The 15,753-nt window shown below is 49.3% G+C and overlaps 1 protein-coding gene across 1 annotated transcript in view; it reads left to right on the forward strand.

Moving 5' to 3' along the window:
* The first annotated feature begins 530 nt into the window (after nt 1–530).
* Nucleotides 531–15,753, forward strand: part of MAML2 (mastermind like transcriptional coactivator 2) — a 198,180-nt gene continuing 182,957 nt past the window's right edge. Inside the window, 2 exon segments of the mRNA XM_015852284.2 lie at nt 531–690; nt 809–2,041. Coding sequence (XP_015707770.1) covers nt 1,622–2,041 — 420 coding nt within the window. The 5' untranslated portion in view covers nt 531–690; nt 809–1,621.

A 15,753-nucleotide genomic window follows, 5' to 3' on the forward strand; every position in this document is an offset into this window, starting at 1 on the left:
AGCCGTAGGGGTCGGAAGGGACCTGTGTGTCCAACACAGCCCACCTCCAGAACTCCGCCGGCAGGGTCAGATCTCGCAGCGGCCGCCCTCGGTCCCAACGAAGATCGTGGCAGGAGCAGCGCCGAGCCCGCGGCTTTCCCGTTGCCGGACACCCAAGTAACACGCTCGGTGCCGCAGCTCCTCCATCCCAACCCTGACCCAGCGCGTGAGAGCGCCCTGTAAAGCACCGCTTGTTTTTTCTGCCGCCCGTTCCACAGCGATCCAGCCGGCGGAGCCGCGCACAGCCGCGATATATCGCACAACTCGCTCTCCGCTACCTCCGGCCAACGGAGGAGGAGGGAGAGCGGCAGGCGGTTCCCCGCACCGCCCTCCGGCCCGGCACCCAGGTACGGCGGAACGAGCGCACGGCGGCGAAGGGGGGATTTCCTCGGCCCGGTCCCCCGCTCGGCCGCTGGGAGGCTCCGCCGCTCGCCCCGGCCCCGGCGGCGCCGCCGAGCCACCCGCCCCCCGCCCCCGCAGGGCCCGATCCGAGAGCCCCGCACGCACCGCGGGGCACGGCCGAGGGCTGCGGCGGCGGCGGAGGAGGAGGAGGAGGAGGAGGAGGAGGCGGCGGGAGCGCGGCCCGCAGCCGGGGATGGGATATACAAAAACACAAAGGAAAAGCGGCCGGACTGCTCGGGCTGCAAGTTTGTAAGTGCAACTCTCCGCTTGTGATCGCCGGCTGAAGAGGGGCTCCGTGTTTGTTGGTTTGGTTCTATTTTTTTTATTTTATTTTTCATATATATATAATTTTTATTTTTGGCTCCAGTGCTTTTCTTGAAACTGCACTCGAAACTGTTCGCTGTCTGGGAGTCTACGGGAAAGTACATGAGAGGAGTTCTTTGCCTGGGGTTGTAGCTCGCTGCGTTATTGCTTAGGGGAGAAATAAGCACCGAAAGCGCTTCGGCTTTACCCAGCGGCCGCGAGAAGCGATCGCACAGCGGCGGGCAGCGCTCCGGGACCCCGTGGAACCCCGCAGCGACGGACGGACGGGCGCAGCCCGAAGGGGAGCGGCAGAGACGGAGCAACAAAGACGGGACCGAGACCAGCCCGGACCGACGGACCGCTTCACTGCTCAGAACCCGGCGGAGCGCCGAACCACACCTCGAGGGGGGGGGCCGGGACAGTGCTCGGCGGTTCCTTTCCTCGCATCAATTTCCACTTCAAGAAATAACCCCCCGCCCGCGCCCGAAATAAAATAAAATCAGTAAACCTGCCCGGTCGCACTCCTTCCCCAGGGAGCCTCCCCCCGCCCGGCGCTTCGTTTTGGAGGCAGCGGCTCCTTTGATTTTGATTTTTCTTCCTCTATCGGACAACCCCCCCCCCGCTCCCCCGCTCCCCCGGCCATCCGCCCCTCGGCTGGGGCTGCCCAGCCCCGATGGTGGCACGGCCGTAGCGGGTCCCCCTTCTCCTTCCCTCCAGCCCCGAGCTCCGCCGGGGGCCGGGCGGGGTGCTCAGGGGGCGCGGGGCTGTCCGCCCTCCCCCGGACTCGGGCCGCGACCGCTGCCCCCGCCTCTTATACCCCCCCATCCGCCTCCATGTGGCAGTGAGTGCGGAGCGGACCCATCCGCAGGGCCGAGCGATGGGCGACACGGCTCCCCCCCAGGCCGCGGGGTTGGCGGCCGGGCTGCTGGGGGGGGGCCCGGCGGCTCCCCGCGTGCACAGCGCCATCGTGGAGCGGCTGCGGGCCCGCATCGCCGTCTGCCGCCAGCACCACCTCAGCTGCGAGGGACGATACGAACGGGGCCGCGCCGAGAGCTCCGACCGCGAACGGGAGAGCACCTTACAGCTCCTCCACCTCGTGCAGCAAGGGCAGGGAGCCCGCAAGGCCGCCAAGCACCCCAAGGCGGCCGCAGGAGCGGCGGGAGGAGGAGGAGGAGGAGGCGGTACGGCCGCACCGACCGCCGCCGCGCCCCCGGACTATCACCAGCACCTCCTCAGCAACGGCGGCATCAACGGGGAGCAGCCGGCGGGGGAGCAGCGCGCCTCGGCCCTGCTGGCGGTGAGTCACAGCGCCCCATACCGGCGGGAGGCGGCTCTCGGCGGACCCACGGTCCCGGAGCACCCGCTGGTCCCAGTGCGAGGCGTGAAGGTGGGGCCGGGACTGGCGTGACCTGAGGCGTGAGGGGTCCCGGCCTGGATAAAGGCGTTCTGTGTTCATGGAGTTGGGGTTGTGTGGTGGCAGATGCACCCCCGGCAGCTCCACGCCCACAGACAGCGTTGTGAAAACAGTCTGAGCTCCGTGCCCAGCTGTATCCCAGGGCAGTGTGAGGCAGCCAGGGCAGCTCTGTGTCCCTCGGGCACCGCTTGGCTGCTGCGACCACGTTGGTTCCGTCAACATTTTTGCCTCAGATTAGACAGGCAATGTGTCCTTTAGCCTCGTTACCTCTGAGGTGAGGCCCCATCTCTCATACTGTGTCCAGGTGTGGTGACCTCAGTACAAAAAAGACATGGAGATTTTGGAAAGGGTCCAGAGGAGGGCCACGAAGATGATCAGGGGGCTGGAGCACCTCCCCTGTGAGGACAGGCTGAGGGAGTTGGGCTTGTTCAGCCTAGAGAAGAGAAGGTTGCGGGGTGACCTCATTGCAGCCTTTCAATACCTGAAGGGAACTTACTCCCATGAGGGGAGTAAACTCTTGGAAAGGGCTGACAATAGCAGGACTAGGGGAAATGGTTTTAAGTTAAAAGAGGGAAGATTTAGGTTGGATGTTAGGGGGAAGTTCTTCACTAGGAGAGTGGTTAGGCCCTGGAACAGGCTGCCCAGGGAGGTTGTGGATGCCCCGTCCTTGGAGGTGTTCAAGACCAGGTTGGACGGGGCCCTGGGCAACCTGATCTAGTAAAGGTGTATGTTTGGTGGCCCTGCCAGGCAGGGGGGTTGGAACTACATGATCCTTGAGGTCCCTTCCAAGCCGGGTCATTCTGTGATTCTGTGATTCTGTGTGTGAGGTGGGCAGGCGCCCTGGAAGCAGAGCTCATGGCAGTGCCCAGTGACCATTGAGTTACAAGGGTTCTCCAGGCCACAGACAACACACTGACCTTTTTCAACTGAAAGCTGTTCTGGATGTGTCACAGAAGCTGAGCCTCATCTCCTGTTGCTGTAGGATGAGCTGTACTGCGTCCCAGCTCATTCTGGGCACACACGAAGCACTCAGAGCCCTGCTGTGTGAGCGGCCTGAAATAGGCTGCTCCCTCCCTTCCCCATATGAACCTGTCCTTCTGAGCGCCTGATCTATCCTAACCTGGGATCTCTGTGGTTACTTTCACCCCTTTTGCTGTACTGAGTGGGGCGGTGATGTCAGTGCCAACGTGATAACGTTGTGTACATGATAACGTGTCCAAAGGGAGCCGGGGTGCTTCCATCTGACTTCAGTGTACAGATTGCATCTCCCGTGTTACAATCAAGAAGGCCTTTATTTTATTTTTCCAGTGCTTATTAACAAAATGCTTTGCACTTGTCATACAGGGGAAAAAAAAAAACCACCAAAACCCAACAATAAGGCTTTTGCATAACAATGTGAGTCCCAGAAAACTCCTCTTTCTGAAGTCAGGCAACAAGCCTGTGTGTTGTTCTTTTAGATGTGTTTCTTTTTTTTTACTGTCTGTTACAATTATTATGAAAGAGCTGGAGGCAGCTGCTTGAAACTGCTAAGTGAAACAGCCCCAAAGAAAATGCCCAAAGGTTTTCATCTTTTCAGCAGGGGCTGCCCCTGTTTCCTAGAGGGCTTGTTACCCTGCTCTTTGCCAGATGATGCCATCGCGGCCCGTGTGCATGTATTCTGCATTCTGCATGTATCTGATAAAGGAAGGTGCTGAAGCACCCCTCGTTTTGCGTGCCTGCATTCAGTAATGCTGCTGACAAGGTGTGTGACTTCACCCAGCGTGACGATGGGGCGCTAAGCCACATTTTGGCACTGCAGAACGGATGGCTCATGGAGCTGCTCCGTGATGCTGATGTCACTGCGCATCCCACTCTGCTCCACGCAGCCGTTCCTCACGGCTGCTTTGTAGGGCTGCCTCGCTGAGGAGCGGAGAAAGGCTTTGGCTCTAAATCACATCTCTGTGTACTCTGAGCACTCGTTAGAACATTTGTGCAAACGTTAAAGTTGACTGCATAGGATGAATTCAGATGGTTGAGGGGCATCCAGCAGGTAGCCCAGCATTGTGTTCCTCATCTCAAAAAGTCAGAGGGCAGCGATGGGCCGGAAATGATGGGCTATTGCTTTTGTTCTGCCTGTAGCCGGAGGAGGAATGTACTCTACCAGGTATCCCGAGGGCACTCGCAACAGGAAGGATGAGGCAGAGCGAGCCCATAAATAGATGGGGAAGAGACATCTATGAGGCTGCAGGATCCATGCTCTGCGGGATGTTTCTGAAGGGGAAATCCGGTGGAAGCCTTATTTGCACCGATGGTTATTCCTATCATTTCAGGCCTTTTGCTGAGAGCAGATGGCAGATCGGAGGCGCGTGGGGTCCTGGAACGTGGCACGGTTCTGAGCCTCAGCTGTGGGAGGTGCAGCTCTGGCACGAGGAGGCACAAGGCGGGAGCATGTGTGAGTCTCACGCTGAGGATGTGAGGTTTGACACATCTCTGACTCCACGGGGGGACTGTGGAGCTCCACCTGCCTTGTTGCAGCTCTATCAGGTTAAAAAAACTCAGTGTAGATAAGCGTGAAGGCGGTCATAGCTCTCTGGGGAGCTCTGGCTATCAGGGCGCTCTTTGTTCTGCAGAACCTAAGACTGTCCCCACGCTTCCTCCACTGAAAATAGCCAGGCTGTTCCCCTCGCTTTGCAGATCCCTCTGCTCTTGTTACAAGCTCGCCTGCCACGTTTGGTGGCACGGGATGGGTCGTTTACATAGTTGGGCTCCAGAGTAAATATTTGACACTTGATAAGGTTTGAAACAGAGTTCACTCGAACATATCAAAGAGCTTGAAGTGATAATCTGATGTTGTCGATGCTATTATTTGATAATTGTCTGTCCCCAGCGGACAGTTTAAAACCAGCAGAAGAGAGATTTTGGAGTGGGGTAGGGTTTGGGCTCAGTCTGGCAGCATTACTTGGCTTTTTGAGAAAGCATCTTTGGCAGCAGCATTTTCTAATTGAAGAGCTGGGACCAGATTTCTGAGCTGGGCTGATGGGTGTGGGTGCATGTGGAGAAGAAATTTATTCTCCTGGACATGGCAAGGAAAGCTTTTGTGCTTTCCGCCTCCCCGCATTTCCCAAGAGCTGACATTTGTTTATTTATGTGGTAGTGTTACTTTTCATGGTGCGGAGTGAAACAGATAAAATATTCTGTCGTTCCTTTATACATACATCTGCATGTATATATGTATGCCCTCCAGCACTTAGCTGTTTATATTATTTACGTCCTATATAAACTGTTAGCTCTGGAGGGCATTCCTCAGTGGCTTAAGCGTTGAACGGGTAATACCAAAGTTCTTGCACCGCAGTTGCAAGTCCCCGGTGACCATTCTGTTCCTTCATTTTTCTGACACTGTTTCTTTTGCCCTGTGCAGGCCAGGAGCTCTGCTTCTCAGGCACTGGGGTGTTATTCGGGTCAGGTTGTTGCATTGCAGCCATTGCTCTGGTGGCTGACGTCTTCCTCTGAGCGTGTTAAGCGGTGTTTATCATCACTCCCAGTCCCAGGTGACTCGTTCTATTTCTGCTCCTCTCGTAGTTTATCATGATAAGGACTGTTACTGTATTCTGTGAATGCGGCCTGCTCCCCAGATGAGAAAGAAAAGGGAAAGAGGGAAGTGGGTTAATTCCTCCTGCCCCCTTACGTTCTCAATAACAGCAGTACAAATCTGGAAGAGTTGTGGATTTCTCTTGGTTCCCCAAGGACATCAGTGGAAGTCAGGGATATCCATCTGGTGCCGAGAGCCAGGTTTCATAGAATCATAGAATAGAATATCACAAGTTGGAAGGGACCCATAAGGATCATCGAGTCCAACTCCTGGTAATTCCTGACATAGTCCTTAGACTCCAGCAGGCTGTTGCTGTGAGGGCATTCAGTGTCCTCTAATGTTAATATCTCACCTAGGGACCTTGGCCATCAGACACATACATAGATCTATATAGGTCTACAGGTCTGTAGCTCCCATCCTACACAACACATACCTTCTCTGTGGCTTACAAAGGTTTGGCTTGTAGAACTTTGACTGAGGTTGTTGTTTTATGTGGAGATCCTGTGCTCATTTAAGAGTGTAGAAGCCCTGACATTGTTTCCTAATCTTTTTTAATATATTTTTAAGGCTTGAACTACTGCGTGTTGGCATCAAAGATCCTCAAATACTTTAAATGGAAGGGTTTACTTGCTGGTATTTGTGGCCTAAATTTATGCTTCCTGAGCTTCTCTTGAACTGTCTTCTTGCCAGTGGGCTGCCAGGGCACCCTGCACAGCAGTTGCATTTTCTGATTCTGGATGTATGTAATTTTTGGAAGCTGTTTGTTTGAAAGTGAACAGAGTAAGGCAACCAGCCATGGGGTGAAGTGATGTTACGGCGCGGTGAGCGAGAGTGGATTAAAGCACAGACCATTCTGCAAAGCTGGGGTGGGATCTTTGGAGAAACAAAGTTTGGTGCCAGGGTGACAGAATGTTCTGTTTGTGAGGTGGAGGACCGCTGTCTGCTCCTTGTGCTTCTGCGGGAGCAAAGCTGGGTTTGGAGAAAGGCAATTTCTGCGGCTGAGTCAGATAAAATGAGTCACATTGCCTTTGTGGGTAGAAAACTTTGAATTGCTGTCGTGGGCCTTTTTGTCTGCTGGGAGCCATTTGGTTAGGATGGACCTGGGCACTGAAGATCCAAGTTCCCCTTGGCTATGAGAATGTTCTCTGAACCAAAATGAAGGCAGCTCCCCGGAGGCGGCGTAAAGGTTATTGTTTAATGAAAAGTTCAGCAAGTGAACTTGTTAAGTGTCTGCTAGTTTAGGAGCTTTTTCAGCCCTAATTCTTCAGTCAAATGGTTTACTCTGAAGCTTTTTAACCTCTGAATGCATTTAATGAAAGTTTCCTCCGTTCTGCAGTTTCCGTAGTGAGTCCCTTGTGCGTAGCACTGCAATGGCTGAGTAAAACAGCTTCTGTTTCTTCTGTACTGAGAAATGTGACTCCAGCAAAAACGTTAGCTGCACTGTGGGAAAATCTGAACCTTAGAAAGGTATGTCTGAGTCAGAGAAGCTGCTTTGCTGAAACTTATCTCGCCGTTATTGCTCCTCCTGTGGCAATGAACACTGTCTGCAGAAGGTGTATGTGGTCTTCAGTTAGCCTGCAGTGACCAAAAAAACCCCAGCAAGTAGGTTAGTCAGTTAGCAGACTAGGAAAGACCGTAACATGTCTCTCTTCCTCTTCTTAACTGCTGACAACGGTCCTTTCTACCAAGGTATCTGCAGAGGCCAGCTTATTCAACTTAACGGTAATGAGAGACAGTTATTTTCTGTTTGGTTTTGTTTTGTTCTAAATGAAAGCACAAAGTACTTACTCCCCAGATTTCTTGTGAAAAGCCTCTTCTAGCCACTTGAGAGCCATGTGAATTGGTCATACCTTGTAAAGTTCCTCCAGAGTATTCTTAGATGCAGGTAATCAGTCCGTAATTGCATTAAAGTGCCAACTCTGACACCTATCACAAAATACCTGCAACTCTCAAGGAAGAGTTCTTAGGTGCATGCACTGTAATCTCAGTTTCTACTCTAAGATCTTTTCGACAGATTACTCCAGTTATTTCACTTCTATAAACCTCAGTTTCCTCTACGAAAAATACTATTTATCACCTTACTAAAGTGCACTGAAATCTGATGGTGAGTTTTATGGCTTGGAAGCCACATTCATTATTGATGGGCCTGAGACAGGGTATCTGAATGTCTGCCTTGGCAAAACTGCAGGCCACGTCTATGAGTTGATGGCTTCTTCTTATTTGACTTCTGTGTTTTGAGCCGTCAAGGTGCGTTTAGATCACCATTGCAGCATTCGTCCCACAAGTGTAATGATGAAAAAATAAATTCAAATGAGTCTTTTACATAATGACATGACTCCCAGAGCTGGGTTTTTATACGAGGCAACATGTTGCCTGAGATTCACACTGAAAGCTCAAGACGTGGCAGTGCCTCTTACTTTGCTGCCCCTTCTCTTTAGGAAAGAGAAGTTTTCTTGTTTTGTTTTGATTTTTGGCATTTGTTTGTTTTTTCCCATAATCATAAATACATGCTTCATATTTGTATTTCTTTTTGCTTTACTTGCTCTTAATTATGCATCGGTTTGTACTCCAATTAATCTCCCAATTAATTTAGCTGTGTCCAAACACTGCATGTACTTGATTCTGTGGCAGACTGGGAGCAGAGTGGGCCTGGAGCTGACAGCCTACACTGCAGTTATCTGCTCTCTGGTGACGCTGCAGCTGCACCCCAGCAGCAGCAGGTGGGAGCCGCTTGGTCCTGAGTGTATTGCCTCCATCTGGTAAGAGGATGATACTATAGTGATGGAGGAAGGCTTGTGTCTGTGGCTCAGGTGGAAGGAAGGCTCGGAGATATTTCTTAATTGAATAACATGAGCGCTTATTGAAGAATTACATATGTATGTATTTAATTTGCAAATACATTCTGCCCTTGGCTTCACATACAAGTGTTGCCATTTTCCTGAAGGAGTTCCTTTCATTTAGAAATGGCTCCTGCAGCTATTTATGACTGTGTCACTGGGTTGTCGTGATGCACTTTTAAAGGCAGCTGAATCAAAGTGCAGAGAAATTGGTAGCAATTAGAAATTGGCATGAAAGTACTTGTGACAGGGTGAGAAAGCAGATCTTGCAAAGCTGTTCACCTACTGCCTGAGCCTGAAGGTGCCTGAAAGAGCTGGTGAGTTCCTGGACCAGCAGGTGAAACCAAGAAGTTTCATTCTGGCTGTTCTACTTTGATACAAAGCATAGAATTGTGCAGCAGTCATTGCTGTGGCACCCTGGCTTCGCTGCAGCGCTCTACAGGCACCTCCCCATAGTAGGTGTTACGCAAACATGCAGCGAGAACCGTGCCCTTCCCTGCATACCTCAGGGCCTCGAGAGACAAGATAGACAAAGAGTGGACGCAGGAACAGAAGCACAGAAAGGTCAGGTGTCTTGCCCAAGGTCAAACGGCAGGTCAGTGGCAGAGCTGGGAACAGAGCCCAGATTTCCTGACTCCTAGTCCAGCACTCTATTAATCATCCCTTTGCTTTGTGTTACTGTCCATAGGAAATGTGAGGAAGACTTTCCGACAGCTTCAGAGTAACTTAGTTTTGGAAACTGTTGATCATCAACACACTATTGAGATAAAGAGTTCATGTACTGGACGTGCACACCAGGGGATTCAGAGCAGCACGCAGTAGGTATTGACCTAGGATGCTGAAATGCCCTTTTTCATAATCCCAAACATTTATCCTTGGTCTTTTTAAGTCTTTTTCCCCTTACTTTGTGTAAGGTTTGTTTTTACACTGTTACTCATCACATTTAACTCCTACGTTGGTGCTTACCCTGTAAATTATTTCTTTCTTGAAAACGAGTTACGGCAGTTATTTAGTTAGCAGGACTTTCCTTCTCCATGGAATTTACCAATGAACTTATGAAGCAGTTGGAAAACCAGAGAGTCAACAGTCCAGAGTCACTTCTAATTCTTACTTGTTTTCATTTCTCACCCTACGATGTATTCAGTTTTCAAAGACTCTTAATGAAATTGTCTTGATCACAAAGTTAATTATACCTGTAAGATATATATATATATATATATATTCCTCCTAAAAATTTTGACTCAAGGCAAAAATCTGGCTACCGTGGTAATGACTTATTGAAAGCCTCTTGTAAACAATAGTATAATCACTTTCTTATAGTCATGGCAACAGTGTTTAAGCAATGAGCTTACTGAACACAATGTGCACTGTCTCCACTGAATAGCGATTGCAGTGCTGAAGTGTATGCTGCTCATTTTCAGAGGTCTCGGGGATATAAATTATTCAGCAAAACAACACTGCTTCAGCAAACGTCTTTGAATTTGTTGCATTTTGTACTAGGGAAGGAAGGTGCTTAGCTGTGCTGGTGGTGCTGTGGTTGATTCTTTTCCTGCTGGATTCAGGGGTGTCTGTCTCGAGCCCTTCCAGAACTGTGCTACCTGTTGGCTGGACAGTGCTTCCTCCATCCTGCAAAATCCCTAATGCCATGGGCAGAGGGGCTCAGGAGGATGCAATGCTGTATGTGTGTTTGGTGTGAGTAGAGGTGACAAAGTGCCGAATGACAGATTTGTTCTGCTAATCAAAGGGTTCATTCTATCAGGGCAAATGCCTTCTTTGGCCCAGAGGGTCACCTGGGTTCCTTTTGGGTAGTCTGGAGAGTGGATGGCACCTTGGAAGCTTCAGAGCTGAGCTCCCAGACAAGGAGTTGCCTTTGACTTTTCTGTTTATTTGGTTCTTTACAGTTCTCTCATTCAAATAACTAGACCTGGAGGAAAGACCTTGCTGGCAACAGTTGTTGTTTTGGGATGAGTCATTCCACCAGATTTCAGAAATGCCACCCTAGTGACAGTTGGCAAAAATGCTGCCTGGGCTGTTCAGTTTATGTTTTTCACTTTGGAAAATCAGACCGTACCTTCAGGATTCTGTTGCTTTAGAAACCATCTCCACACGCTCTCATTTTTCTTTTCCTTTTCCTTTCTCTTTCACTTCTCCTTTTTTTTCTCCTCTCCTTCCCTCTCCCTTCTCACTTCTCCTTTCCTCTCCTTCTTCTCCTCTTTACCTTTCTTTATTCCTCCCCTCTTCTCCCCTTCCCTGTCCCTTTCCTTCCCCATCCCTTCTCCATCCCATCCCTTAACTGCCCCTGTACAATCCCTTCCCAGTCCCTACTCTTCTACTCCCTTCCCCACCCCTATCTCCCTTTTCTTCCTGCTTCCTTGTTGCTGTGGTATTTCAACATCTGGGTTTTCTAAAGCTATTTTCATCTTATTGGCCTCTCCTGAAGCCATCTGTGGGAAATAATGTGAACATGACAGTGTGGAACATCAGCCTAGCATAGGATCAAGCTTGCTGGTGAGGGTGGTGAGGCACTGGAACAGGCTGCCCAGTGATGTGGTTGATGCTTCGCCCCTGGAGACTTTCAAGGCAAGGCTGGATCAGGCCCTGGGCAACCTGACCTAGCTGTGATGTCCCTGTTCATTTCAGGGAGTCGGACTAGATGGCCCTCAGAGGTTCCTTCCAACTCTGAGGATTCTGTGATTCTATGATTCCTGTAGATTAGGCAATTTTGCAGTCAATTATTCTGTTTTCCAAATAAATGCATTCACTCTGTTTCTCTAATTGCTTGTAATTCCACATTCTCCTGCACTGGATCCATTTGGTCTTTAGCACCGGGCTGCTTACCTCTGTGGCCTAGTTCCTAGAAATAGTTATGCATGTGCCTAATTGTGCACTGAAGTCAAGACAAGCAGAACTAAGCAAGTCTAGAAGCACTTTCAGGGTTTGGTCTTTGGGCCGCAGCCTGGCCAAAGCCCCACTGTGTGCTACCAGAATAAAGATGAGTTTAAGGATATGAAGTATATTATTTATCAGTTGATTTGTTCGCTTAGTGCAGTTAATTCAGTTCTTTTGAGATCTACTTTCTGTGTTTCCACTTGCCCTTCTATTCACACTCAGTTTTCCTTCTCGCTGCTCTGCTCCCACAGTGCCAGAGCTGCCAGCCACACGATCCACTTTAAAATGATCAGAGCTCCCACATTTCTTCTTTCCTACCAACTTTGTGCATTGCCATCATTGTTCCTTGGACAGATTTTGTCCAGCTTTTAAGGAGAGAGAGAGTAACAGCATTTCATGCCCTCATTTCCAAGTGCAGTATTAAATATAATCCTTATAATTATAGCAATGCCTCTTGGACCACTGTAGTTCAGGCTATGTAAATATGTCATCAAAAGCTCTCTTTCTTGGGAGCTGGAACTCAGTCTTGTTGATTGAGCTGAAATCAGATGGCCAGCAGCTGCAAACACACTCTGTCCCCACCCCCCGCCTCCCTGTTTTTTTCCTTTTACCACAAAATCCTCTTGATTTCTGTTGAAGTTGTGACTTTACAGCGCAGAGATAATGGCTGAGTTATTCTGAGCCGCCCTTTGGCTATGTTCTCCAAGGATACCTGGGGGCATGAGCTGTTCCCTGTTCCTGTGCTGAGCTCCAGGACAGGGAGGATGCTGTGTGTTGGAACTCATGGGGTGCCTTTAGGGTCACACAGCAGCTCACACCTGGGCTGAAGACTGCGGGGTTGCTACGCGATCGGGGCTGGCAGCACTGCAGTGCTCTCTGTGCTCATGGCCCTGGCCATTCGCCATACAGACCTCTCTATTCATCCGAGCCAGGGTGCCAGGACCAAGGCAATTCCCAGCAGTGGTTTGTGCTAAAAGTTCAGCAAAGGCTTATATAGCCCCAGGGGGAAAGAAAAAAAAGAAAGAAAATTGGCATCTAGGAGTTGCATAACTCAGTGCTGTCATTTTGGGTACTTAAAAAACAAAACAAAACCCCAGCATTCATAACCTGAGATATTAAGGTTTTTAAAAGTGCCACTTGCCAATACACAGTAACTACTTTTCCTAAGACCTTTTACTCTGTATATTTACTGGTGGACCAGAATAGCTCTGCAGAAGTTAATTCAGTCTGCTGAGTAAACAGTAGGTACTTCTGCAACTTGCTATATATACCAGCTGTGTGTAAGGCCTTTGGCACACATTTGTACCCCACACAATGCATATGAGGGGCCCTGACAGAGCCGGGATGGCTGCTGAGGTCGGTAACCCCTCCCTGTTGTGTTGGATGTCTGCTCATTCTGTCAAGCCCATGAAGGGCAACTGCTTTGGATGCCCGGCGCGTCAAGAGGCTGCTCACTGAAAAGGCCCTTTATGCGGTTCTCAGATCCCTCCCTCAGGATGTACTGACTGTGCTCGGGTCTCTTAAAGCACAACCTCTTCAACACAGGTCAGGAGCACTCTTCAGCACAGCATCAAACCGCTTCTTTTGGTTACATAAGTCACACGCATCCCCTTTCTTTGGCAAAGCCCTTCTCTGCTTCCACTTCTCAGCCCTGTTAGCCATTCGTCCTCCTCCTTTCACCTGGGTAAATCCCCCTACTTTGTCTCCTTTCATGCTCCAAACATGATACTGCTTCCTACCATTATTTTTCTAGCTTGGAATAAAGGACCAGAGGGCCAGGTTACCAGCTTGGTGCTGGACACGTGGTTTCCACATGTTCTCTGCATCTTCCCTCCTACTGCCTCTCTGGCTGCCTTTCTCTCTTTGCTTCAGCTGGAATTCTAATGACCGTGGGCTTGAACATCTTGCATCATAGTCACAAGAAGCTAAGAGGAAAAACTTATGTGAGCTGAGAGCACATTTGTAGGTTCCCTGGGCAGTCTCTGCAGGCAGTAGGTGCTCACACCATGGGCATGCAGTTGTGAATGCTCAGGCTTCAGTTTAGGAAAATACTTAAAGAATATATGTATGGTTAAGCACACTTAAGTGCTTTTTAGTTTGATTGCTGCTTGCCTGCACTGGGACCTCACATTGGAGAAGAACTTGATGGTCTGATTCAGCAAATACTTTATAGTAGTATATCAAAGTTTTAAGACTAGAAGTACTTGCATTATTTTGTATTTTAAAGACCACTGAAAAAGGTAGTGATGTTGAGGGCAAGGCAGAAAATGGGGACACTCTCTTGGTCTTCTCTTACATTTTGAGTCATGCTCTGGACCGCGGATATTTCTAAACTCTAAATACATTTCTGTAATGATGCTGTACTGTATCATAGAATCATTAAGGTTGGAAAAGACCGCTAAGATCATCTAGTCCAACCATCAACCCATCGCCACCATGTGCTCTAAACCATGCTCCTAACATAATTATGTTGAGTGCTTACGTGTAGATTATTTTGAAAAATTACAGCTAAAAAGAGCATTTAAGTCTTAAAAACAAAGTTAGCGTCATTTCTCTGAGCACAGTGAATGGTGAGTTGTGCCCTTGGATTCCAATCCTGCATCCAGCGTAGGATCAGTCTGGAATCAGATGGGACTCCAAGCCTTTTGGGCTTACAATGTTTAGGCATCTAATCATTCCTGTATTGAACTGAAACCAACGGGAACTGGGCAGCACCTAATTGGGATTTTGGATCTCAGCCTAAAATCTTTGGAGTACTTCGGAAAATTTATCCCTGGGAGATTTTGCTTGAATCGAGAATACAGATAGCAGCCATTTCTCACAAAAAAAAGCCCCAACATATGACATCAGTGCATCAATGAGTCATCAGTCAGTTCCAGAGGTCAAAGTATTCCTCCTATTTGCCTAAGAAGCAGTCACCTATTTACTTTCTGAAATGATGCCTGTGGTGCTAACATGACATTTGGGTTTGCTGTACAGCAAAAAAACACTATTTTTAACCATGTTGTATAAAGACGGGCCTTGTCATTTCTTTAAAAGCTAGGAGTACCAGAGAACAAATGTAAAAGGCCCATTTCCTTCCTTGCTGGTATGTGTGGTCGGGGATAAATCCCAAATTGGGCTGGTGGGAGACAGTCCTGTCTCTTTCCTTTCCAATGATCTATGTGTTGCGCCTTCAGAAAAGGCTGACTTCTTTTATTATCACCTTCTTCTGATCTGTCACCATTTTTACTTCTGCTCTGTTTAGCTTTTTTGATCTTTAAATATATTTAAAATATGAAGGTGTTCATTTAGTTGAAAAGGATTTACCTGTACAGCACTTGAGGCTCAGCACTCACAGGAAGAACCCCATGGAAAATCCAGCGCTAATGCTGAAGTTTAGTCCCTGAGCTGTTGCCCACCAATGTTTGGTTCTTACTGGGCTTCCCAGCACCTTTGGGCACCAGTGGGCTTGGTGTAAGGTCAGAGACAGTACTGTGAGTGGAGGGCAGGAGGAGAGTTGAAGGGCACAGGAGGAGAGTGAGGGTTTGCTGTCAGTCCCCAAATGTCTCTCTGGACAAGAGTATGAGATGTTAGCGAAGGAAGGTTCACAGTTACTCTGGGAAGGACAAAGCAAATTCATACAGAGAGCAGGAATGATCCTTTCAAAGAGGATTCCTTTTTAAAGACACGAAAAACACTGATCCAAATTGACCCACTTCTACAGCAGCAGTGTAACAAGCACCACACAGCCTGATCTGCTTGTGAGCCCTACTACAAAACATTCACATGTGTGAAAGTGCCTCCCTTCTCCCACCAGACTTCATCTCAGCACCTCAGCCCTCTTTTCCCTTCCCCTTTCCAGGCCTCCCACACCTCTATGCTGGAAGTCCCATTGGCATAACCAGTTGCATCCCAGCATCAAGCAGCTGCCTGCCAGGGCTGCCCTGCTCCCAACACAGGCAGTGAGGTGAAGGGTTACAGCAGTGATGGGCCTGGCAGAAGGACAGAGCCACCCCTAACAAGAAGCACATAGGTCCTGCGTGAACAAGTGGTCAGAGTCTCCCGTAAGCCACTCTTATTTAATCTAACATATCAGGACCTTTACTTTTGTACCACCTAAACTCTCCCAGCAATTCCTTTTGCACAGCCCAGCTCCTGTGGACTTGTTGAGTAGAAACCCAAGTGAGTAAATGGTGAGAAAGGCGCACGCTTCACATTCCCCAGCAGTGACTCAAATGGAGGACTGCACCCTTAGGACACAGCAGCAGAAATGAACAGTGGAATCCCATGAAACCACAGCAGACAGCTTTCTTCTGTCA

Source organism: Coturnix japonica, chromosome 1 (genome assembly GCF_001577835.2).
Source record: "Coturnix japonica isolate 7356 chromosome 1, Coturnix japonica 2.1, whole genome shotgun sequence".
NCBI classification, from domain to species: Eukaryota; Metazoa; Chordata; class Aves; order Galliformes; family Phasianidae; genus Coturnix; species Coturnix japonica.